Source organism: Lemur catta, chromosome 5 (genome assembly GCF_020740605.2).
Source record: "Lemur catta isolate mLemCat1 chromosome 5, mLemCat1.pri, whole genome shotgun sequence".
Taxonomy (NCBI): Eukaryota; Metazoa; Chordata; class Mammalia; order Primates; family Lemuridae; genus Lemur; species Lemur catta.
In genome coordinates this window covers 30,086,490-30,113,223 of record NC_059132.1, presented here as the reverse complement: position 1 = coordinate 30,113,223, position 26,734 = coordinate 30,086,490, and the positions used below count along the sequence as shown (strand labels likewise).

Genomic DNA, 26,734 nt, shown 5'->3' with positions numbered 1-26,734 from the left:
AAATAAATAAGAAAAAAAAAGGTATGGGTGGCATTAGATAGGAGCATGAATAATTTATCTACAATAACAGGAGCAGGAAAGGAAGAGGGTACAGATGGAAGGATGAAAGGAAGAGGATGAGGGTACAGATGAAGTAAAGGAGTGGCCATTTGTGGAGGTTAGACCATTTGGTATATTTCAGAGGACATCTTTAGAAGCAATGACCCAGGATCAAAGCTGGTAGAGGTCTGTAACATTTATACAATGGTTCTGAGAACACGTATGTAAGGAACTCAAAGCAACATTACTTACATAGTGTTATAGTGAACTAACCTGATAATGGGGTTTTAGCTTAGTTCATTTAAAGAAATGGACAAGGGCTTGCCCCACTGACTCTCTTAGGTCAGTTCTCGTAACTCCACCCCTTTCCTCTGGCTGAGCCATGCTACTTACAACTCATCTTCATGAAACCAAAGACAAGACACACCCGAGCTTTGTCTGCTTTATTTCACTACATTAAGTTAAGCAATAAGGCAAAAACAGTAACCTGTCATTCATAAAGATCAAGGAGTGCCTCTCATTCCCAAAATGGACCGGAAAGAGTATTTCTTCACAAATATGCATGACATTTAGCTCATTATGCCTGTAAGCACTTTAAACAAAAAGAAAACTTTAGTGCGTGAATCAAATCACAAATCCAAATTAACGTAGTCTTAAGTTTCCAAAATTGTAGTTTCAAGTGCTAACAGCATCTAACTGTCTGTGGTGGCGCACACTGACTAGCATAAAAAAGGCAACAAATACAGTACCTAATTCACCAGCTGCAGGTGTTGAACCATTTCTACGAACACATAGAATACCAGCTTGCACTAAAATCTATCATGAGGAAACATTAAACCGATGGCTCTGTTACTTTGCAAGTTAATTTGGCTTCTGAAGAAAAAAAAAATTTCTGTGATCAAAAGTGTTTTTGTGTTTCTGTGTCACATGGGAGTAATGAGACCCATTACTTCAACATTATTACTTTTGGGAACAAATAGTAGTCATGCCCTAAATGCATGACATACAACTGTGTGTAGTCTATGTGCTACACATGTATAAACATATGAAGCTATTCTCTATTTTGATGCCCATTTTCTCCACTGGCAAATATAGAGCAGTGATTTCACAGTAGGCTCTAGTAGGTAGTGTAATACAAATTAGACACCCTGGGGTGGGGGAGGTCACAAAAACTTAAACTCTTTCTATTGTGTGCAAATTTATAATTAGCCCCTGCCCCAATTACTAAGAGACTAAACCTTATTAATTACCATATTGTTAGAGATGAGTGTTTTTTTCTTTCACTACTGCATATATATTACTCTGTGGGCATATTGTTTCATAAAATTGGCTTGACCTTTACAATCCAATTTAGTGTCTTTCAAAAGCTTCCTAAATATTTTCATCTTTCAAGGGAGCTGACAAGGACTATAGCCTGTCTGTATTCTAGATTACAGTATATTTTACTTTTTTTTTTTTTTTTAAGTAAAGACTTTGTAAAACAAAACCAGGGTAAACAGGAATTTCTCTTTTCCTCAAAAGTCTTTTGGCCACTAACAATACTTTTACGAAAACATGGTGCAGCTGGCGGTCTACTTTGTCAAGTCTCATTTTAGAAAACATCACAGAAATTATGGTTAGCAACTCAACTCCTGGATATCACGTGAAAACAGCATGTCTGCTGTTAGGCCAGCATTCGAGGCTACTTTGCTGAGCTATTTTGTGGTTTACAATCAAAATGGTCTTATTTGACTCAGCATATGACAAAAGTCTTAAACTCAGTAAAGGGGAAAGTTCTCTTAATATCCAGTTTCGGATTCAGGAGATTGTAACAGTTAATTTCCCCTTCAAATCCATGGAAAGAATGTTAGTTCAGATCATGCTAAGAATCCAGCATTTTAAAATGTTTTCTGCATTCCAGAAGTGAATGCATCCACTCAGGTTTTCTCTGGCTCTTTCCAGGTCCCAAATACTCAGAACAACTTACTGAGTTAAAAAGGCAGAGGAGACAAGAAGGGGTAGAAAGTTAGTTAGACATACAAAGATTGCCTCCATGGCAGCATAATCTCTGCACATTGTGGCAATATTTAAATGAACGGAATTTGCTATCTCCTTGACATGACATGTAATTGCTTGCTTCTCAAATCCTTCTTAAAAGAAAAAGTTCCATATTCTACTGGGAAAGAATTTAAGAGCAACTAATAAACGTCCTGTATTCACTTAGAAGAGGGCAAATGAGAGTACCTTAAGAATTTCATAGGTTTTTCCAATCACAAAACTAAAGACAATGTGACAACTACTTTTCTGACAAATGGCAATCTATGGCAAAATGGGAGCCATGAAGGCAAGTGAAGGGTATGTTTTAAGTTGCAAGATCATACTTAATAGAATGCAGAGAGCAGTCGGTACACTGAGACCAACGCTGGATCATTAGTAGCAGATCCACCTTTGGGTTTTCATTTTTTAAGTTTCATCTGTGAGACTGTGATCCTTTGTGAGATCAGATTAAAAGATAGTACAGTCAGAGTTTCTCAGGTGGTAAACCTAATGCCATTCCAAGGAACGGTCATCCCCTTTACTGGGATGGAACTATACTGTTGTTATTCAACGTGCAGTAGGAAGACACAGACTTACTGGTGTCAACAGAGGTGAGAGCAAGAGGAACAGCAGTTACCCTGTGTTCCTAATGCCTGGTCTATCCTCCCATTTTCCTAGGAATAGGATTCAGTAGTGCGTGGGTACATTGTTATCAACAAGGCGTAATGAAGCAGTGGCTTCCACATTTTAACACAAGTTTATGGTAACACTGTCCTTTGGGATCTGCCTGCCAGTGGAACCTTTTAAGGTAGAAGTGGGCCCAGGCTGAGTTCCACATGCTGGGTGAGCCAGATGACTTCTGTGCCCTGGTCAGTTTCTTCAATGGGGCGGATGGGGGCTGCCAGGTTTTTAAAATCATGCTTCATCTTGAAGCACACGGTCACTTCACCCTCTTCATGTTGTGGAGTAACTTTGATGAAAATACCCACTTTGTTGGCCTTTCTGAAGGCTATAATGCTATGGGAAAGAAAAAAAAAAGCACAGTATTAGGTAGGTCAATAGTCAGCCAGACCACTAAGACTTACAGTTAAAAATCTTTCACCTTATTCTTCCCTTCAGCATACAGAGAAGAACTGTAAACGCTCTGGTTCTTAACCTACCAGATGTTTTTCTATGAGCTCAAACTGGTCTGCTTTACTAACCAACACAAATGGGACACACTATTTTGTAACCTGGTTTTTTTCACTGTTTACCACACCTTTTCGTATTGGTGTATACAGATTATCCACATTCTACGTGATGGCTGCACAGTATTCAAATCATGGATTTACCGTCACTGGTACATACTGAGGTTGTTGCCAGTTTTTCTCTGTTATAAACAATGGTGCTGCAAACACCCCTTTGCCTTTACTTTTGTGCACATGTAATATTTCTATAGGATATACCATGATACTGTGGGAAGTTTTAAGAACTCAAAGCTCAGAGGGAATTTCTGGAACACTATAAATCAGTGTGTTTTTGTAAATAACTTATGTAAATTAGGAATTTTTAGCACAAAAAAATCTCTTCAGTTGTGGTCTCCATTTGTTTTCTCTCACATGCCTTGAAGTTTGTGCTTTAGTAACTTAGCTCCAAAAAGTAAAAGGGCACTGAAATAAACAGAATTTGATCTACTATCCAAATGATCTCACTCTAAGAAAAGTTACTGGAATTATACATTAACATTTTATACTGTATTAATTTTCAGAAATCTGAAAGTTCTATAACATATAACAATGTGAACTATAGTTAAATCAGGTTTTTTTTAGTAATCTATCATGTAATTAGACTGGAATTTGATATCTCAGATGATCTTTCCAGACGTTTACCTTGGCTTAAACAAATTTCTGCACCTAATTAATGTAATTTTAAGGGCCCACATAAAGCAAGGATTTCACAGAACATATTTTGTATTGTACTAACTCAATACATTTTGTATTATAGTAACTAACCAAACCCTTGATTTATATAAGAGTCATGTTAAAAAAAAATTCAGTTAAAAATAGTAAAAAGATCCCTGTTGCTCCAATCCTGAGCAAAAAAAAAAAAAAAAAAAATGTAAAAAGGGAAAAGTAAGTCTTTTTATCCTTAATTTCCCAGGCAGCCACTGATATCTAGTAAGCTTTTTAAAAACAAATTCAGATTTCTGGTCCTCGGCTAGACCTGCTAAAGATATCCTCTGGGGGTGGGGTATGGAATGCTATAGATAAAAAAAAACAAAACAAAACACAACACAACACCTGACCTGGTGCTTTGTGAAGTCAACCAAAGTTTTGTAATCACTGCACTAATCTCACCTTTGCTTTCACTTAATTTTTCTAAACCATCCCATGTTATCTTTTCTCTCTAATATCTCGCTAAAGGAGGTACTTGATCATTGTTTAAAAACCTTAAATGTTTCCTGTGCTGGTTTATCAAGCTATTGTTTTCCAGTTCCAAGCCTACCTTTCTATATTGTGCTTTGTGACATAGGATTCTGCTAAACCCGTTTCTGCTTTGTAGGCTGGCTCCCTGCCAGGTTCTGTCAATATCTAAAGGGAGACTAGAGGCCTAAGGGAAGAAGGGTCTTGCTCTCTTAAGCTTCCTGTTTGCCTGTGGTTCCTAAGGGCATTACTCCAGCAATGGTTCTTTACCCAGGAAATGACAGTATCCAGTTGTTTTCCAACTCTTCTATAACCAGCTTCATCACACCACCCTCCTCTGCCATCATGAGATGACAACACCAGGCAACCAATGTCTCCTCCCCCACCTCACGGAGGTCTGAGTGTCAGCAACATGGGGCTCCTTCGTCAAGCTTCTAAGTTTATTTTATTTTATTTTTCTGAGACAGGTATTGCTATGTTTCCCTGGGTAGAGTGCAGTGGCATCATCATGGCTCACTGCAACCTTAAACTCCTTGGCTCAATCAATCCTTCTGCCTCAGCCTCCCAAGTAGCTAGGACTACAGGCATGAGCCACCATGCCTAGCTGGTTTTTAAGTCGTTTTTAGAGACAGGGTCTCACTATGTTACCCAGGCTGGTCTTGAACTCCTGAGTTCAAGCAATCCTCTTGCCGTGGCCTCCCAGAGTGCTAGGATTACAGGTGTGAGCCACCGCACCTCACACAATTTTTAATCATGTACTTGAAAACTTTTTATCAACATGGGAAAATACATTTAAATGAAAAACAAAGGCTAAAAACTGTATTTACAGAATGATCCCAATGATGGAAGAAATATCTAGAAGGACAAATGACAAAATGTTAATGGTGCTTATCTCTGGTGGTGGGATAATTTTATTTTCTTCTTCATGGTTTCATATATATTTCCCAAATTTTCTAAAGTAATTATTTTTAAAAACAGAAAGAAAAAGTTATTTTTAAAAATCCAGATAAGAAAATTGGGATATATACATGGGCATTCTGTATTAGCTAACTGTGGTGCGGGGGTCGCAAAAAGATCACTCACTCAGGATCGTCCTGAAAGTCTTGGGGTTCTGCCAACTCATCGTACTCTGCAGCTGCGTCCTTGCCAGCTAAAACGAGCTCCTTGGGAGGCACCACCACCTGGAGAGCAACAGAGAGAGGCCTGCCTTAGAAGGAATCAGTGTGTTGTAGGACATTCACTCAATGGAATATAGCAAAGTATTACATTGATCTAGACATATGGAAGCAAGCAGCAAGTCTCAGGAAACACACAGCATCATATTACTTATATAGTATTTAATAATGCTGCTTAGAAATAGAGACATTTCTAGTAAAGGTGTAAGAACAAAGAAATTTAAGGAAATGATAAAGTTAAGTGAGTGCTTACTTTATTGGGGCTTCAATTACATCTTTAATGTTTTATTACTTAAGGGGATGGTGAGTACATGGGTGTTTGCTATATTATTCTTTATATTTTTTGGTATATCTGAAACAGTTCATCATTTTTTAAGAAAAGAGAAACACAAAGGAGAAACACATTTTGTGACATGGTGCCAGCTGATTCCTGGTACCTGATACATAAACACACAAGATACTGAGTACGTTTATGGTCATGGAAAACAGTTAAGCGTTCTTCAGATTTATCTGTATGTGGTAATTAGGCCTCAACTTTGCTATGTCAGAGGTTAACAGATAACAATGTCTAAACCAAACTTCTAATTATGGATACAAATGTGGCAGGGAGGTGTCGAGAGAGATAAAGACAAGCTGGGTATACGCATCAGGCACTTAAATTTTTGTTTCTGTCCAAACTGGTGCTGCTTATTAGCATTATTTAAAAAAGGAACAAGGACCAGATAAGTGTCATTTCTCTTTGGAAGTAATGCTAGTTAGAGAAATCATTAAAAAACAGAAGGAAAAAAGAAAAACGGGATAGAAAAGTTCTCTAATATTATTTGAATAATATCTAATTAAAGATATAGGCATCTTTTCTACCAATTTTTATTATGAGTATCATGCTGAATTATGAAACAGTAATAAATGTTCTATAGAAAAAAGTTCTCGTTCTAAAATTTCAAGAACTAGAATTATGAAATAGCAAAAAGAGGAGGCCACATTTCATTTGTTCAACTAACACTTAACTAGGAGTCAAAATCATCCATTTTGATATTTAGTTAGTGCCATGTATACTCCATATAAGCAGAGGGAATCTAGAGGAGGCATTTAAAAGGAGATATTTCATGAGTCTTGAAGAATGACTACACAGACTGAGAGACTGAAAAGTATGTATGTTAGGGGAGTGGGGAGAGGAAGAGGGCATTCTAGGTAAAATGAATAGCATAAGCAATTCTCCAGCATGAAAATTTATAACCCGTTGATCTGGCTGGATCACAACCATTAATATGTATGAAGTCATTAAGGAGCCCTTATGCTATGCCAAGGAATGTGCACTTTATCTCAAAGTCAGAGGGATGCTCAATGATTAGCATGCCATCCTGAGTTAGATTTTAGAAAGATCACCCTGGCGTCAATAGTGAAGATGGGCTGAAATGGAGGTAGTGGTGTATCAAAAACAGCAAGGTAAGTTAAGAAGCTATTGTCACAGTCCAGGTAAGAAATGATGAGACCTTCAAATAGGGCAGCAGCAGTGTACAAAAAACTTATGTGGAATCAAAAGAACTTGGTGACTAGATGTGGAAATGAGAGGCAGTGTGGAGTCCCTTAAGCCAGGTCAAATGAGGCCATGCCACATTTAGTCAGGATGATGCAAAATGCTCCTACCTTAGCAGTGCTGTTGATATTATCAGGGTCTCCCTCCTCACACTCCAGCAGAGTCACATGGGTGAGGTTCTCCACTGGATTTGTAAGAGTCAGGAGGACCTGGCTCTCCTAGGGATTAGGAAATGCATCTCTCAGACATGTGCCACTACTGCCAGCTAGGTCCACTTTCTTAGTTGCTATACCAAAATCATCATGCCATTACTCCTGAGCAATGACACATACCCCTATATCACTGCATTCTCTAAGTGCTCACTGATCCCTATTCTATTATTTGTATATTAGAACTGTGGTCCCCGACCCCCAGACCATGGACTGGTACAGGTACGCAGAGCTCCCCCTTCCCCTGCCCCAATTCATGGAAAAACTGTCTTCTGTGAAACTGGTCCCTGGAGCCAAAAAGGTTGGGGACTGCTGTGTTAGACCATATACTCTCTGGACTTGCTCTTTCACTGAGGAAATGGGACAGATCCCACTGATATAGCCAGTTCCTAGATCCAGAAATTCTGAGGAATGTATGTTAACCTGATTATTTAAAGTTACAATTCTTGTCGTACTCAGGTTGGTACTTAAGGACTAAAAAGGAGGTCCTCAAAAATAAAATAAGGGACCCACAGCCTAGCCAGATGGATTAACATAGAAAAAAATGGCACACCAAGACAATAAAAACCTTTTAAGACTGCTCAAACCATGATAATCTGCCCTTGTTTGGTACCCTCGAGATTAGCAAACAAATCTTTCAAATGAACAGGGACCACATAAATGCTTTCATGAGCAGTATAAAAGGAAAGAGCTAAAGAGGCTGCTGCAGAATATTCTACAATTCACTAGGGTGTGTATGTGGGAGGAAGGGGCATAGATGAAGACTCCCAGGAAGAGAGGGGCTGTGGTAAGGAAGAAACCTAGCTGATTCCTGGTACCTGACACATAAACACACAAGATGGTGGAGAATCTCTAGGCTTGAGAAGAATGAAAGATGTCTGTGGGGTCCAATATATTCTTTCTTTCCCCCATTTATGATTCCACCTTTACATAATGTGCACCCTGATCCTTCTATATACATTTCAAAGATGCTGTCGTCAAGAATGCCAGGGTAAAGAACTTAAAGTCTCAATCCCTTTATTATCTTGAACTGTTGGCTTTTCGATCCCTTGCTCACTGCATCCCAGGCCAAATATACACACAACCACCCACATACACATATGCACACATTGGCAATCAATTCTTTCTCTTCCTGTTAATAAGCAAGGTACTAACCTTCATGTAGCGAAGGTTGGGAATTGACATGATTCTCACTTCTGGAATATAATTGCTATGCATGAATAAAAAAATGTATTAATGTTCACCGGAGTCCCTTAAAATTATTGCTTTTTCTTTTAGCTAGTACAGGAAATAAAGGATTTCTTCATGTTAATTAGAACATGTCAGAGAAAAAGAATTTTAAAAACCATATCATCACTACAGTAAGAATTTAAGACAAGAAACCAAATTAGTAATGAGTTCTTTCTGAAATCTTATGTATACTTGTAGTTAAGCCTATATATGCACGTATCATGGCAGACATCTTCCTTACACATTTATTAGATATATTTTTTGAGATCTCATTTAATTCATTTTTGCAATTTTAGAAGGCAATTGGTTATAAGATCCAAGACTGACTTAATATTAATAATATATTATATGGTTTTAAAGATATTACCATATACTTACCACTATATATCACTATGTGCCAGGGAATGTTTTAAGCACTTTACAAATATTAATCCATGTAATTTTCACTGCAACTGCATGAAGTAAGTAGTATTATTATCCGCATTACAAAAATGAAGAAACTGGGCATGGGAGGATTAGCAACTTGCTGGTAAGTGGCAGAGTAAGAATTCAAACCCAGGCAGTCTTGCTCTAGTGTCCTTGCTTTTAACCACTATGTTATGCTGCTTCTCTAAATAAGACAACAGAATATTGTACTTAAGTATGCTTAGTCTGGACTCAAAAGGGCCCAGGTTCAAATCCCAGTTTAGTCTTTATATAACAAGATACTGCTTTGTAATGTCTGGGGCAAGACATTTACCTCTTTGTGCCTTGCTTTTCTCAATTATAAAAAGAGGACAATACTGGTATCTATCTCTTGAGATTATTGTGAAGAATAAATTAAATAATATCCAAAAAGTGCTTTGAAAAGTGCTCAGAACAAAGCACATATAAGTGTTAGTTATTGTGCATCTATTAACATAAGACAAAATTTATTGCAGAAAACACTAAAAGTGAAAAAAAAAAGTGCATCTTATAATCAAGGCAACAGGTATTTTAACTTAAACTAGCTATTTTTCACGCTGAGCAGAATTACCTGAGTAACTCAGTAGAAAGCCAAAGGACTCACTACCAAGAATTTGCATTCAGCAGGTCTGAGGTCTGATCAGGTCTGAGATCTGATGCCAATGCATCTGTATTAAGACTGCCAGGCAATTCTACCATGATGCCAGAAAAAAATACTTTTTCTCAAAGCAAGCTTAAGAAATTGATGTTAACCACAGCCTGCCATTCAGGGTTTCTGTAATGAGTATAATTCTTAAGAAAGGAGCTCATCCCAGACTTTACATGTGCAATTTTTGTAGTTCTCTTCCTTCCTAACCACTTATGTATTAAATAAGAGTAGTTCGGTAAGTCAACATTATTTTATGTTGAGTTACAATGCATTTGCAGACATAACAGCTCATTTCATTCTTTTCAACAACCTCGAGAGGGAGACTTTGCTCTCATTTCAGAGATGAGGGAAATAAGTTTAGACAAATATAGTGACAGACCCCATACCTTGCCCTTCTAGATCTTCCTAATTCACCAGACCAAGCACTTCCCAACCTTTTTGCTTCCCAATGACTTCCTTTTAATTGCTACATAACAGTCTCTAGTATACGTTATCTCAATTTAATCACCTATTTTCTTGTTCATCGTTAAATCAGCTTGACAATGAAACTGTTTCTGGCTTTAATATACATCCTTAGAAATGTATGTTTTATTTATTGATGCTTTATTTCTACAGAATAGATTCCTGAGAGTATTGTTGGGTTAAAAGGTCTATGCAATTTGTCTTGATATTACCAGACCACTCTCCAGAAAGACTAGCAATTCACAATCCTAACAACAGTGTATGCAGATATGTGTTTACCCATATTCTCATGAGCACTAGATGTTATTTATTATTCTCTACTCAATAATCAACACACTACATTGCCCCAGACCACACTATATCAGTTTGTCCCTGAGATAAATACCCTTGATTCTATGTCTATAGATTTACCTTAAACTTCATGGCATGTAACTAAATTCAAAACCTAAACAGGAACAGACGTCAAGATTATTCTGACGTAATTTTTCTTTTCCTTTTTAGGCCAAGAGTAAACATACTTCGCGTTGAAAAAAACAAAAAATCCAAAACCAAAACCAATACCAAAAGAGTAACCAAAAACTCCAATCCTAAAATACTCACACAGCAACCAGCTGGATTTTGAATTTGATAGATGTTGGATTAAATTCTGGCTTGCTCAAATTATGTTCACATTTCTAAAAAGAAAACAAGTATCAGAGGAAAGCAAGAACATACTTTGCTGATCCACAGAATTGCTAAACTCAGAATGAAAGCATTTACTACAATTTTGTTTTGCTTTATTCTGTTGTAAGACTGTATGTTTTGAAATAGAGTGTACGCTACCAATAACCAAAATTTATAAAAAATGTTTGGACTTCTGGATATAAGCAACCACACTATCCAATATACCTTTGTGGTACTTAAAAACTACTAAAATATGAGCTAACACATACTGAGTACTTACTCTACGTGCTGAACAATGTGCTCACTGGCTTAAGTGGATTTAAACATCACATTGACTTTATCAGGTAGGTATTGGTACTCTATCTATCAATGTTCCTATTTTACAGATGATTAAAATGGGACACAGAAAGGTTTGGTAAACTGGGCACCTCAATAGAGCCAGTAAGAATGGAAGCTGGGATTTAAATCCAAGCAGTGTAATTTACAGTACTTATTATGTGGATATACCATAATCTCTGCATATTTTGGTTTGTATTTATGGAGGTTCAAGGTAGACTCCCAGAAGTGAGGTCGATGGAACAAAAGGTAACCACTCATTTATTTTTGGTAGATATTACTATAGTAATGGTATATTTCATAAGAGACAATATTTATATAAATTTATATTAATTTAATTTACATATTACTATTTCTCATATTAATCCTTCAGGAATCAATTTTTGGCTTTGTTGTTCTTATTTTATACTAGTTTCTTAATTTATTAATACCTGCTCTTCCTTCTAGTTTCTTGGAACTTACTTTGCTGGTCTTCTTCCAACTTCTTGAAATGGATGCTAAGATACCTGATCTTTTAAACTTTCTTCTTTTCTAATATACATACTGTATATCTAAGCATGGCCTTAGTTGCATTCTGTAAGTTTCACTATATAGGAATTACTGATTTCTAACTTAATTGCATTGTGATCAAATAATATACTTTAATGGTCTCATCTTCTGAAAAATGTTGAGACTTACTTTATAACCCAGTATACAGTCAACCTTGATAAGTGTTCTGTGTGTACTTCAAAAGAATTTATATATTCTGCAGATACTGGGTACAGCGTTCTATATATGCCCATTTGGTTAAGTCTGGTGAAGTTCACTAGTTAAATTGTTCAAATGTTCTATATCCTTGCTGATTTTAATCTATTTATTCTCTCAGTTACTGAGAGAAGCATGTCAAAATTTCCCAAAATGACTTGTCTATTTATGTAATTTTCTCAAATGTTGCTTTATATATCTTGAGCCTATGTTATTTGGTGCATATGAATATAGATTGTTATATCATCTTTGTGAACTGAATCTTTTTTTATGAATGATCCCTTTTTAAAAAATTAGTGTTTGCACAATATACCTTTTCCCATCTACCTTTACTTTCAATCTTTCTAAATTCTCATGTTTGTGCTTCTTTTATAAGCATATAGATGGGTTGTTGCATTTTGTTTTATTCTTTAGACTGACAATCTATGTTTTTTAATGGAAACATGCAGTTCATTGGTATTTAATGTAAATACTGATGTATCTGGCATTTAATTTACTATCTTACTATATGCTTTCTAATTGAATTACTAGTTCTATGTTCCTTTGCCCCTTCTTTCTTTTCTTTTTAAAAAGGTTTTTCATTATAGAAACTTTCTAACATATACAAAAATACAGAATGGTACTATAAATCCCCAAGTACCCATCATCCAAACTTCAATATTTATTAATATCAACTTGTTAGCAACAATGGCCAATTTTTCTTCATCTATACTCTCACCCATTGTTCATCTGATTATTTTGCAACAAATATCAGATATCATGTCATTTCAGCCATAAATATTTTTAAAAGATGAGGGTCTTGCTATGCTGCCCAAGCTGGAGTGCTGTGGCTACTCTAAGTGTGACCATGATGCACTATAGCCTCAAACTCCTAGGCTCCAGTGATTCTCCTGCTTCAGCCTCCAGGGTAGCTGAAACTACACATGCATGTCACCGCATTCAGCTTAACAATTCTATAATAGCATCAAAAATTCTGCCAGTGTTTAAATTTCCCCTAAGATTTCATAAATTTTTCTTTTCTTTTCCTTTCCCTTCTTTGGTCCCTCTTTGCCCAGGCCCTTTCTGTGTTTTGTTTGAATCAGAAGCTACATAAAATCTACACATTGTGTTTGCCTGATATGCCTCTTAAGTCTCTTCTAATCTAGAGTGTTATTTGATAACATTAGCCATGGTGGTTATTTAAATGAATTAAAATTAAAGATTCAGTACCTCAGTCATACTATCACATTTCACGTGTTCAATAGCTACATGTGCCTAGTGGATACCATGTTGGACTGTACAGATACAGAGTATTTCCAACATCATAGAAAGTTCTGTGGATAGTATTCATATAAAAGGTTTCTTTTCCATTCTGTTTTGTTTTTACAATTTATTTATTGATGAAATTCTGTCATTTGTTCTATAAATTCCCATAGCCTGGGTTTTGCTGGTTTTTCTTCTTTCTTGTTTTCTTTTAAATTGATTTATTTTTTAGTAGTCCTTCCCCCCTCTACTAGCCTAAAAGCTATATACTCTTTCAATATTCTATTAGAGGTCAGCACTATGTACTTAACCTTCAGATACTTCAGTTTCCACATCTATAAATAGGTTTAACAATAGTACCTTCCTCACAGGGTTGTGAGGAGTGAGTTTATACTGAAAGCATTTAAAATAGTGCCTGGACACCTAGTACATCCTCTGTAAGTGTTTTCTGTATTTACTACATTCCAGAGGTTTTGACATTAGTCAGATTCCAATTGTGTTTACTTTATTTCTGCTTTTCTTACGTACAAATGGCAACTACAGAACGAAATGCTTACCCGGCAACGCAGGGACCGTTTGATCAGAAGATGTTTGTGGCGAGGGTAGAGCTGTGAAGCACAGACTGGTTGGAAGTCAGGCTGTAAGAGACGCTGCTGAAGGGTGGTCACTAGCAGGAGAGGCAGAAACCAGGCTTAGTTTACGGTGACTTTCAAACTCAGACTTGTATGTAGTCAGTAATTACACAAAACAATACTGCCTTTAGGAATAGTGTTGTTCAAAAAAAAATGACAACATAGAAATTTGACATTTAAAATTTCTTCAAATGATTAAATCTATTACATCTGTTTTATTTTCTACATATCTTTTTACTAACAACTATTCCATCAAAAATCTCAAATCACAAGGTATTTAAATAATAAAAGCAGAATTAGATGTAACATAAAAACAGTAGAATAATGTATAAAATTACCTTCTGTTAAATTTACTGGTCTTGTATAATAGTCTTCGGGTAGAGGTTCCACTTCATCTACAGCCTGAGCTGGCTCAATCTTTATCTCTTTCTGGTCCTCTCCTTCTTTAAGGCTAAAAGATAAAAAGTAGTAATTTCTCAAGGATCCACCTAATTATCCTCTAAGTCTATGATATCAATAATTGAAGTATTCCTCTAATGTCCAAACTTACGAAAGTCCCGCGAGGGTACTGATGGATGTACCAGCTCGTGGTCGCTGAAGCCTGGTTCCAAGACCATACTTGTCCTAAACAAAGTTCAGAAATTCCTATTAGAATGACTGTATTTACCCATCCTGTTTTTTAAAAGAAAGAATTTTGGGTGGGACAGCATGAGAAGCTCAGGGAAATAAGCAAAAAAAAAAAAAAAAAAAAGCTAATTTAAAAGCTTTTAAAGACAGTAATTTGTAGCCCCATGTCATTATTCTACTCTTAAAATAATAATAAAAGCACAAAACACAGAGAATGAAACTACATTAATACAGTAAAAGCGAACCAAATGTGAGCTTTCACTATTAATCTAAAAATAACTAAGCTATGGCTCAGGCTACGTGGAATGTCTACAATACACGATGAATGTGTTCTGGAGTACCAGTGATCACCTGCTAACTTCTTCAGGTCAGCAAGAATCATAAAAGAGAACTTACCACTACATGAATAGTGTGTTGCTGTAGAGCCCCAAATTAGCAGCAGGTTGCAACAGAGACAAAAAAATGCAGCATAAGACAGAAGCAAACTCATACAGCAGGCAGGTTATATGGGAAAGTTAGAAGCATAATGCATTTAATTCAAATTCCTCTCCTAAGTATAACGTACAATAGTGCATATGCTGATATACACTAGACTATTCAGAAAAAGTCATTTCTTTGGCAAATGTAGGTGCTTTGCAAGCGTTAATGTTTTATTAAATTCTAATATAGATATTCTTATATGGATCTTACCAATCCTTACAGTTTCAATGGCTTAACTAATTCTCATGTGGATGTAGCATAAGTTACTTAACCAAGTTCCATTTCCTCAAGTGTAAAATTAGGATACACTACCCCACAGGATTGTTGTGAGGATTAAATAAAATAATACATGTAAGGTGCTTAGCACAATGCTTGACAGACACATCACTGCCATTCAATAAATGTTATTTATTAAATGTCAATCTGCTGGGCCTCAAGCAAGCACACAGAAAACAAATTGTTCCGTGAGAGCAAATAAAACTTGGGGGATAATAAGAAAAACTCCAAATCCTAATGTCTTGTTACTGACTAGTAGTATATGAACTGGTAGAGAATGACTTCTGTAAAAAATTTCACTTGCATATATTACTATTTAGTTAATCATACAAATGCACTATGTAAAAGTCAAGTGTTTTTCAACTTCAGGAAATATGGAAAGTTGTCAAAAAAATTATGATAACTAGAGCTGGGAACCACTACTGCCGGGATGATAAAGGTGGGCTACATGGGTAACATAAATAAAATCTACCATTTGTCCATCTTCTTCAGCAATACATAAAAGCTTTAAGTAGATTTCTACAGTGCCTATAAATTAAACAGTAGACTTTTGAGGGGGATAATCAGAAAAGAAAAGGGAGTGATGGAGATAGAAACATAAATGTCCTTAAAACACATAGAACTCAAACAGAACTAATGATATGGAAAAGCGTAACTACTGGACTTAAATATCTATAATTTGAAGAACTTCTCTCTCTGCTACCCACCATTCAGGAATCTAGAACAATGGCCACTTTCTGAAATGATCACTGTTCTTATGCCCCACAAGTCTTGCAAACTCCTTTTGGTACCAAATCCTCACCGAAAAAGCCAGAGGCATATAGTTTCTACGCCGTGCCAGTTTCTTGCGATCTCGTTCAACTTTCTCTTTCTGAGCAAGCTGCTGGTAATATTCAATCAATTTGTTCATCTGTGAAAAATCAAAGACTCAGGATTTGTTTCACAAAAAAGCTAACAGGAAACATACACAATTAATCAATGACACTGACCAGACACATAATGAATAGAGAAGACAAATTACTAAGGTGGACAAGTTTGCTCTTTTTCTTCAAAGAGAATTTCTCTTCATTACATGATCTGTTTTTAGAATTGAAATGGAACCTTAAAGTTCAACAACAGGAAGAAACAGGCAATGAAAAGGCTTGGAAATTTCTTGCTCTCTTTTCACTCTATTATTTATTTCCCCTCATAACTGCTCCTATTCTTTCTGCATGGCCACGGGACCATTTATTTCTAAGAACATGGCATTTTATACCGTTTTACTCCCCTTCTCCACCACACTTTTTAACTTTTAAAATACACTCTAATCATAAAAGCAATACATAAATTGTAAAAAGTTCAAACAATACACAAATGAAAGAATAAAAAGTAAACCAACTTCTTTACCCTTTATACCTAAGTTGACCTCTCCACTCATCAGCGGTATCTACTGTTATTGGTTTAGATATCTTTCTTACACATTTACAGACATATGCATATTACATTTTGGATATATTAAAGCACTTGTGCATAGACATGCAGATTTGATACGTATAAAAATAAATACTTGTCTTTATTTTTCATGTGCCAGGAAAAAAACCTTATTATTTTTATGTTTCATAGTTCATAGTATACAAAAACATTATAACTTTTTTCCAATATATCATAGACTTTCCATCTAAGACAAATGTATCAAGTACATCATTCCATCCAGTACAAACACACCTACCTCATTCTTTTTAAAAGCTGTATTTATTGCATAATATAGATGTTCTATAAGGTATTTAACCATTTACTACAATACTATTTAAATGGCCTTATGTTACCCACTTTTGTCCTCTCAATTCTGCAGCAATTATTTTTTAGAAACACCAATCTGATCCTGTCATTTCCTTTCTTTAAAAACATTTAAAGGCTCCTCAAACTCCGTAACTTGGTCTATACAGTCCTGCATGGTCAGACCCAGAATACTTCTCTCTATTTGCCTAAAACTATGCTACACTCTAGTTTTCTGCCTACTACATGCTTTGCTTATTCCACTTACAAGTCTTTGCATATGCTGTTCCCCTGGCTAGAATTCTTTACTTTCTGTGCCTGTCCTCCTCAGATCTCAGCACAATCCTCAGACGTGGACCTGATTAGTTAAAATCCTAAGAAATGTTCACATGGCACAATTTATCTCTCCTTTACTTTACTTATCATAGTTTTCATAGTTTTTTATCTGGAAATTATTTGATTGATTCCCTCCCATTAGACTTAAGTTCCATGAAGATAGGGACCATGTATCCCTACTGTTCAGTACAGTCTTGGCACATAGTTAAGTGCCTGATAGATGCTTGATGAATGAATACACAGTTGGCCCTCCCTATCTGCGGGTTCTACACCCATGGACTCCACTAACTGTGGATTGAAAATATTAAAAAACAAACCCAATTAAAAAAATACAGTATAACTACTTATTTACATAGCATTTACATTGTATTAGGCATTGTAAGTAATCTTGAGATGATTTAAAGTATATGGGAGGATGTAGGTCATATGCAAAAACTATGCTGACATTTTATGTAAGGACCTTGAGCATCCTCAGATTTTGGTATCCACGAGAGGTCCAGGAACCAATCCTCTGTGGATAACGAGGGATGACTATATATATTTTTGTGCATTAAGTGCACATATTTCTGTAGGTGAGATCCAGGAAGTAGATATAGCCAAGAGCTCAAGAAATCTGTACCAAGTTATATTAATACAATAAAAATATATGTGAGAAGACTCATTTTCTCCCACTCAGGATATTTTCAGTATTTCTAATTTTTGCTAATCTCATAGGTGAGTAATTATAAATTACTGTTTAATTTGCACCTTAACTGATAGTAATACTATATTTCTATAGCAGTTCACCATCTTTCTCAAATTCTAGTTCAAGGGGTAAAAATATCTACTCTAATGCATACCGCAGAGATTGATTCTCTATGAACTGCTAAAGGATGCTCAAGTCATGATCCTATTAGCAACCACTACTGAGTCCAAGGACATCTTCTAAATTAGTAGTGTTTCCAGGGGTTAAAATGTCTACATGTTTATGATATTTCCAAGAGTATTTGAGAATAAATGGAATCTTTAACTCATTTGCGGGTATATGAAGAAAAAAAACACACACTATTTTGTTTCTTTTTTCTGACACATAACTCCAATATAGAACTAAGACTACACCTGGGTTTCTCCATTAACTTAAATCAAGTGAACAAAGTGACATTGTGATTTAATGTCTTATAGCAAAAAGCACTTTCTATGAGCAATAGATACCAAAATACACATCATGGACTTCAAAGCATAGACCATATCGATACACTGATTAACATGGAAGATCTCCAGTCTTTTTCACTCTTTTATATCATCCCCTGTCTCTGAGGACCCTTTACTTACCCGTGGCGTGTGAGAATTTTCAGGTTCCTGCCAACCACCACTAGCTACAAAATAAAGGAACAATAAATAAGACTTTCATAACCTGATAATTTTATTTTCATAAAAGCAGGTCATCTGTAGGCCATAAAATGATACTTAACATAAATCACAGAATTTCTAAGAAAAATTCTAGAAATTATATAACCAGAATGCTCAGAATGAAATTTTACCTTTAAATATAATGATGTTGATAATGATAACCACCACCACTACCACTAATACACAGCCTCTGTGCCAGGCACTTGAATTGTACTACATTTCTTTTTACTCTCATGATAACCCTCTGAGGTAGGGGCTCTTATTATTCTTATTTTACAGGTAAGGAAACTGAGGCTCAGAGACATTAAATAACTTGCTCAAAGTCACACAGATAGTAAGTGCTAGAGCCAGGATTCAAACTTAAGCAAGCAATCTGACTCCAGAGACCCTGCTCTTATCTGCAACACTGTGCAATTACTATGTTCCATGACCTTGGTTTAGAGAAGAATTTCTTACATAAGAAACACACTGCACAAATCATAAAGGAAAAGATTACTCAAGAAAGCTGAAAGTAAAACTATAATGAATACTTTCAACAAATGGTACTGCAACAATGGAATATCCACATACCAAAAAAAAAAAAAAGAACTTCGACCCTTACCTCACAACATAGACAGAACTTACCTTGAAATAGACAATAGACTTAAATATAGCTAAAACTATAGCATCTCCATAAAAAAACATATGAGTAAATCTTAGTGTCATTGGGTTAGGCTAAAGAAATTGCTGAAATAACATCATTTAGTATAATATTCATATTTTAAAAGGTTGCCTCATTTAAGACAATCATGAAAAATAAGGAATTAAGTGAAAGAAATGTTTCAGTCTGAGTATTTTTAAAAGTCTGAATATTTTATCTAATTGCTTCTTTAGAACTGGTAATTTATTCTAAATAGCAATTTGGGAGACATAATGATCTCATTATAAGTTTTTCTCTGCGTATTACAGACAAGAACTTATAAATAAACAAACAGTTCTACCTAAAGTGGTTTCAGGGCTTCTTAGACACCAATGACATCATGGAGGAAATGAAATTATCTGTGCTCTTTAAGAGCTCCTGATATTCAATTATCACTGTCAAGATACCCTAGAGGAGACAGATTTCTAGAAGCTAGCACAAGTTTTTAAGTTCTGAAACACAAATTCTCCAATCTTAATGACTCATAACCCAAACAGCATAAAATATTCACTTACAAAGTAACAAACTGAGAAATCTATTTGGATTTCTGGACTTTGTTTCTTTTACTCAATAAAAAGAGGTAAAATAGAAACATGCGGAAATATACTTTAAATCACTGAGACTTATGTTGCTTTAATGTTAACATTTAACTTAAATTCTTTGACAAATTCTAACTTAACTGCTACATTGACCTTAAAACATACATACAAATATTTACTGGCAATCCGATATACTTGTTTAACTTTTTATTTTTGAAAAGAGTACATATTTAATCAACTCGATGTACAAAGTCAGAAAAACCAATCGAGAGCTTAAGTACTCTAAACCAAAGGGCAAAATCAATAGAATCAAGGATTAATTTTTTAAAAACAAAGTTGAATCTAAAGAAACTTCACCAATATCTATTACCAGATTGTGTAAGAATTTATAAAAAGGTTTTAGCTAATGTCCATCTTCATTTTAGTTACTGTAAATGACATACGAGTTTGTTATGGCTTTCCCTTTATAAGGTATAATTTTTATGAAAATCCAAAAATGGGAATTTTTACAAATTCAGAAAATTAAACAATAACATTTCAGAAAGAAAAACACAGTGGGGATTTAGTGATGATACTATTTATATAAAGTATAAAGGCAACTCAAGATTTTGAACTGACCGTATAGACAGTGTTGCCACTGATGTTAACCAGCAGTATAGGATTTGTAAAATAAAAGGAAATTTCCTGATAAAGGTAAGTGCAATAATGCCCTAGGTGGTCTTTAAATCCAAAAACACACAATTTTTCTATTTTGCTGATAAACACACACGTACGTGTGTGTGTGTGTGTGTGTGTGTGTGTGTGTGTGTGTGTGTGTGTGTCTTCGAGCACATGTTTGAAAGCTCCAGGATAGATACTTGGACATGGAATTGCTGGGCACAGGGTAAAAGCAATTTAAAATTTTAATAGTTGTTGTCAAATTGCTCTCCAAAATGACAGTGTATGAGAAAGCTATTTTCCCATATTCTAGTCAACACATGATATAACCAGATTTAAAAATTTTGTCAGATAGATGAAGTTTTAATTTGCATTTCCATGATTACTAGTGAAGTTGAGCATACATTTTTGCGTATTTATTGACCATTTTAATTTCTACTATGAGAGCTGCTGTTTGTATCCTTTCCCTGTTTTTCTACTGAGTCTTTTTCTTATTGATCTACAAGGGTTCTTCGTTTTTGGCAATTTATCTTTAGTCTGTTATATGTGATCCATCTATTTTTCTTAGTTTGTCACTTTTACCCTTTAATTTTGTCCAAGGTGTTTGGACAACATCAGGAACGTTTGTTTTTTATGAAGTGCGCTAGAATTTTGATTCTAAGAAAGTATAAGATATTTAAAAGCTACTTTACCAACTCTAAAGAAAACTAAACAGTATTACCCAGTTTCAGATGAAACATGATGGTTCATAAATGTGAGAATATGGGACCACAGAAGATTTAATGACAAAATATTCCGAACTTAGCTCCTTCCACCCCAACAGGTTACAGAAATGATAATCTATGACAATTATAGCACTGCCAATTGCACAAAATCTCATGTTGAACTCCACCTCACTCACCGACAGATTTGTCTGCCATGCCCACATCTCTAGATGTCCAGCGACAAAATCCACAGGCCAAGTAATAGGCTTTCTTCATGGTGGTCTTGGCTGGGTCATCTGGAAGCTGTGTGGAGATACTTGTTGCCCGGGTGGAGAGGGTGTGCATGCAGCCGGGACAGTCAAAGCAGTTGGCACATCTGTTACATGACAAAAACAATCATTGGTTCATTGAAAGAATATTTATCAAGCACCTACTATGTGCCAGACATTGTTCTAGGTGTTAGGAATTCAAGAGAGAACACATATATTAACAAGAAGGAGTGCCTCTCAATAAAAAAGAAATAAAAAATATTCCTGGAGGCCTCTGATTAACTTGGTTTTAACACTGCAAAAGTATAAAATGTTCATTGTTTTTTAAAAACATGCAATGGCCACCAAAGCTCCTGAAGAATTAGAGCCTGACCCAATCCTATTCCACAATCACTGTTAACAGGTGGAGTTCACTATTCCAGACACTTTGTATGTTTATACAGATCACAAAGATTCCTGAGGAAAAGAAAAATGTAGCTTATGCCTGTAGGTGACAGACCAATTGTGTGATGGAAAACTTAAGAGTTAACAGTACAAGAAGCTGTGAAGTAAAATTTGGAAAATAACTGCTTGACTGCTGTGCCAGAGAGCTGAAATAGATACCAAACTGAAATGGTTCAGAATCAGTACATTTTCAGGGCTTTCTATTCTCTCCTTAGACACTACTCTTCCTAGTGCTCAGCCAACACTCCCATTAGGAGTCCCTTTGTCCTGTTGCTTTTAATTCCTCCACCACCAGAGATTATCAAGATTTCACCTGCAGTCCTGTACTTGATTTGAAGTTCTGTTCTGTAACTTTCATTATCTGTGATATTTTGCCATTTGGATAATATCCTCAATGAAGATAATAATAGTACCCACCTCACAGGGATACTTTGAGGATTAAATGATAAAATTAATTTGTGGAAAGCATACAAAACAGTATCTGGTTATCAGGAGCTATTTCTCAGGAAAAACAAATAATACCAGTTCACATCCATCAAAGTGTAGGGGTATGACTGGTAGCAAAAGGATTTGTACACCAAGCTAAAAACTAAACAGCATCCAGTAGCAATAAGCAAACCTAGCAGCCAGACCTTGGTTTCTAATACCATTCTCCAGTAAAAAGATCCAAGGCTCCTTGGAGAAATGAGTAATTCTGAGGCAGAAAATACACAAGATGAGCCTAGAGTATCTTGCAGTATCCGTAAGTAAGAAAATGATCAAACTATGGAACAGATACCTCTTCCCCCCAATGATGGAGATATGTAAAAGAGATATAGGAGTTAACTGAAAGAGTTCCCAGTGGCCAAGGCTGGAACAATTTGAACAAAAAAGAAAAGTAGTATTGGATTATAACCCAAAGTATAAAATAATTCATGATCCCATAATCCTATAAGTGATTAAATAAGAAAATAAATAAATAAATGGTGAAGAAGCAGATCTTCCATGCAAAAGAATTCCAAATAATTTACATAGATAGTCCCCAAGCAGTGGGGAGCATACCTCCCCATTCTTTAAGGGTGACCTATGATAGTGATTCTCCTTCCAAAGAATATAGCACAGAAAAGGAGGGACAAAAAAAGCAGTAATTTTATAGTGGAGGAAACCTAACCAATACCAGCTCAAGCCAGGTAATCAATGATAAGTCATACCAACTGTATTTACCCTTGATATAATGTGATGAAAGGTGACACTTTACCTCTGTGATTTTTCACCCCATAGCACATTCCCCCAGTCGGAGGAGAAAAACATCACACAAATCCCAACTGAGTGATAATCTATAAAATATCATATCACTACTCCTCAAAACTTTGGAGATCATCAAAACCAAGGAAATTTTAAGAAACTGTCGTACTTAAGAGGAGCCTAAGGAGACACGATTACTAAATATAATGTGGTATCCTGAATAGGATCCGTTCCAAGAAAAAGGAGATTAGGGAAAAACTGAGGATATCTGAATGAAATGTAGAGTTTAGGCCACTGGGAAGGGCACCAGCTTCCTCTGGGCCTCGAAATAAGTAAAACAAAACTGTTCTAAAATAGAAAATTTATTTAAAAATCAAAGGGCATTTCATCTTTGGCAATGGTGATGCTAAAAAATAAAACAGTTGGTTAAAAAGCGTTAATTCCATCCATTTTTTTTAACCAGCTATTTTAAAAATAGCTGAGAAAAACAGGAAAAAAAACCAATCCCAGTCTTACCTATTCTTTTTTAGTTTGGCTTCAGCCGATGGCATATTTTCTAAGCAACTGGGACAATAATGAGAGTCCACCTAGGAGAAAACAAGAAGTCAAAAAAATCAGAGGAAGAAAAATTCAGTTTAGCTTGTGTATAAGTCTTGTTAAATAGTGAATTTTAAAATATGTTTTACTGCAGCAGAAGGTAAGAAACCACTGATCTGGCAAAGAACCTGGAGTGTTTTCAGCTTAGGGTTTGTTCTTCAGTCATCTGGTTTTTTTTCTACCAGATTTTCTAAAACACTATTTTTCCTTTCTGATCTTTCCTATTCCATTTCATCAGGGTTTTATGTGTTAGGTGTGTTAAAAGTAATAATTTAAAGTTTCTAACTGAAGGATTCTATGAAAATCTAATGAATAGATTAATAAAATAATCCAGTTTATAAAGCTGTGACCAAATATCCTCCTATCTAGTTTAGCTTTATTTGACTGCAATAATTTGACCACACTTTAATTGTTAAGGAAGATTAAAAAGTTTTCTCGTTACTGAAGTAATACATGTTCACTGAAGAAAAGCATAAATTAATATTTACACAGTCAGCTATAGCCAACCAATTAGAGATTTTTAAATGACAGACTAACAGGATAGTCTTACTGTATTTAACTCAAAACACTCAAAAAATTAAATTCACTGTATTTTTTTAAGGTCTGAGTAATTATTTTCTTTAATGTAGGTAGATCCTATTTGGCAATTATAGCACACTGGTCACCGGCAGATGGAAAGATATTCACTTGAACATAAATACTATGGCTTCTTTTTTCATCATCTGCTATAAACAGGACCAATTTGAAAGATTAATAAAGTTGTTCAAATAATCCTCACCAACATAAAATACAGTATTGCTAAATTTGCACTGACTCATCATAAAAGGCAAAATACAATTCATTCCTTTTTGTCCCCTTTCCAAATTCTGTTTGTCCCTTAACGTGCAGCTCCAGACCCAGGTTTTCCATTATAACTTTCTAACCTGTCTCAGCCCTCACTAGCCTCATCCTTCCCCAAACTTTAACAGCCTCCACATCACAGGTACACATCAAGCTGTAAAAGAGGCTGTCACAGACTGGATGTCCTAGCTGAAGAGATGCTTATAGAGATCATGGAGACTGAGAGTCCTATGCCCACCACAGGAGAATGTGATCCAGTAAGTTCTGCAGGGTGGAGGTGGAGCAGGGAAACATCTAAAAGAGAAAGGATCTACCAAGGAGATACACATAAAGAAAGTGCTAATGGAGACTACAAGAAAAATCAGGGCCAAAATTTTAATATATATGATTTTTCTTATATTATTTAATTGCTTTCTTTGCCTATTTTTAATGCCATGAAAATTATCTCCAATAATTATTACCATAATGTGTAAAATGGTTTATAGTACAAGATTTTTTTTTAATGCATTTTAATACACTAGAGATCTTCAGTAAAATTCTAAGTCAGGCTGTATAGGTCCAAATCCTGTTCCTCCGCCCCACTCCCCAAGTTACTGGTTGTATGACTTAAGGCAAACACTGTGTCTGCTTCTTTTTTTTTTTTTGAGGCACTGTCTCGCTCTGTTGCCAAGGCTAGAGTGCAGTGGTGTCATCACAGCTCACTGCAACCTCCAATGTCAGGGCTCAAGCGATCCTCCTGCCTCAGCCTCCAGAGTAGCTGGGTCTACAGGCCCATGCCACCAGGCTCAGCTAATTTTTAAATTTTTTGTAGAGACAGGGGCCTCACTATGTTGCCCAGGCTAGTCTTGAACTCCTGGCCTCCAGCAATCCTCCTACGTCAGCCTTTCAAAGTGCTAGGATTACAGGTGTGAGTCGCCATGCCCGGCTTAACAACAACAACAAAAAAAATTAAAGGTATCCACTTCAATGGTTCGGAGAGAAGATTATATAAAGCATATGGCATATAGCAAGTACCGAGTAAATGGTAATTATATTACTATCAGATTTTTCTTTACAAGACTGAGTTATTAAACAGCAGAGTTTATCTCTTAGCATGCCTTTTAATCCTCAAGGCTTATTGAATGAACAAGATGTGCCCACTGTTGCAGAAATTTCACGGTTTTGTTATTTGGTGACTTTCTATTGGCCAGGGTCTTCTACTTTCTGAGCAATCCTATTCCAACGCCCACTTGTGCCAGGGAAAAGACAGCACCGTACCCTCACGTGCCATGAATATAATACTCGGAGCTTCTTACGTGACGGACTTTATTTTAAGCGCTTTTCACTCAACTCACCCACCCCAACCTCTTCCCTGCTGCAGGCCTTGGCCCGAGCCAGGGAACAGGGCAAGGCAGTCTGATGAGCGCCCAGTTTCTGGCCCTTTTAGTGACAGGACTTCCAGGATAGCAGGGTCGTGAATGAGAATGTCTGCGCCTTCCCCCAATCCCCGCAATCAGTCCTTGAAAGAAGGCTTTTCGCCCCTCAGGTGGCCTGAACTAAGCACCCCCATACCCTTCTTCCCGGTCCACCCAATTACCAAGCCCTACAGGAGACAGCCAGGTTCTCCAAAGTCAAGTTTAGCCAATCGGAGGCCGCTCTAGAACCAGAAGATCCGCTCAGCCCCACCCGAGGCCGCCTCTTCTTTACAAGTGACAGATTATAAGCAAATTAAATAGCAGGCAGAGCTGAGCGACAGAAGACACAGCCAATCAGTCAGGTAGGAAAACAGATCCAACCCGCCTCCAACCGGTGGAACTTCCGGGCCGGTCGCGGTGACTAGGATGAACGCCGCGCCCCCCCCACCCCACACTCCGTGGGACGACTCTGTTACCTCGTGAGACACACATTCCAGAGACCGCAACTCGCTACAATAGCGGCAGAAGTAGAGCTGCGAGAGCGGAGCCCGAACCTTCTTTTCTCCCTGGACTAGATAGAGAACCCTCTCCGACTGCAGCAAGGACGCCATCTTGGAGAGGGAGGAGCCAACGACCCTCCCGCCGCATCACGTGACCCGAGAGCCGCCGTCTTCCTCTGCTCCTTCCTTACGTCTTTTTACGTAGACTTAGCGTCAGGTTTCCGACCTGGTGGGGCTTTGCCCC

The 26,734-nt window shown here is 36.4% G+C and overlaps 1 protein-coding gene across 1 annotated transcript; it reads right to left on the bottom strand.

Moving 5' to 3' along the window:
- Positions 1-469: 469 nt before the first annotated feature.
- DCTN4 (dynactin subunit 4) lies at positions 470-26,716 on the bottom strand. The gene is made up of 13 exons (XM_045551366.1): positions 26,467-26,716; positions 23,676-23,746; positions 21,420-21,598; positions 18,566-18,609; positions 15,966-16,073; positions 14,331-14,404; positions 14,119-14,231; positions 13,706-13,815; positions 10,764-10,837; positions 8,534-8,588; positions 7,280-7,387; positions 5,541-5,638; positions 470-3,072 (listed from the first exon to the last, which is right to left on the bottom strand). Exons 1-13 carry the CDS (start codon positions 26,599-26,601, stop codon positions 2,859-2,861), a joined length of 1,383 nt encoding a protein of 460 aa, XP_045407322.1. The 5' UTR covers positions 26,602-26,716; the 3' UTR covers positions 470-2,858.
- Positions 26,717-26,734: the final 18 nt, after the last annotated feature.

Excerpts from the sequence above, each read along its gene's own strand:
- DCTN4 (XM_045551366.1), bottom strand. The coding sequence starts at position 26,601 with ATGGCGTCCTTGCTGCAGTCGGAGAGGGTTCTCTATCTAGTCCAGGGA. Across the intron at positions 23,747-26,466 it reads TGGAATGTGTGTCTCACGAG|GTGGACTCTCATTATTGTCC; the intron begins GTAACAGAGTCG and ends GTTTTCTCCTAG. Across the intron at positions 16,074-18,565 it reads AAAATTCTCACACGCCACGG|ATGAACAAATTGATTGAATA; the intron begins GTAAGTAAAGGG and ends GATTTTTCACAG.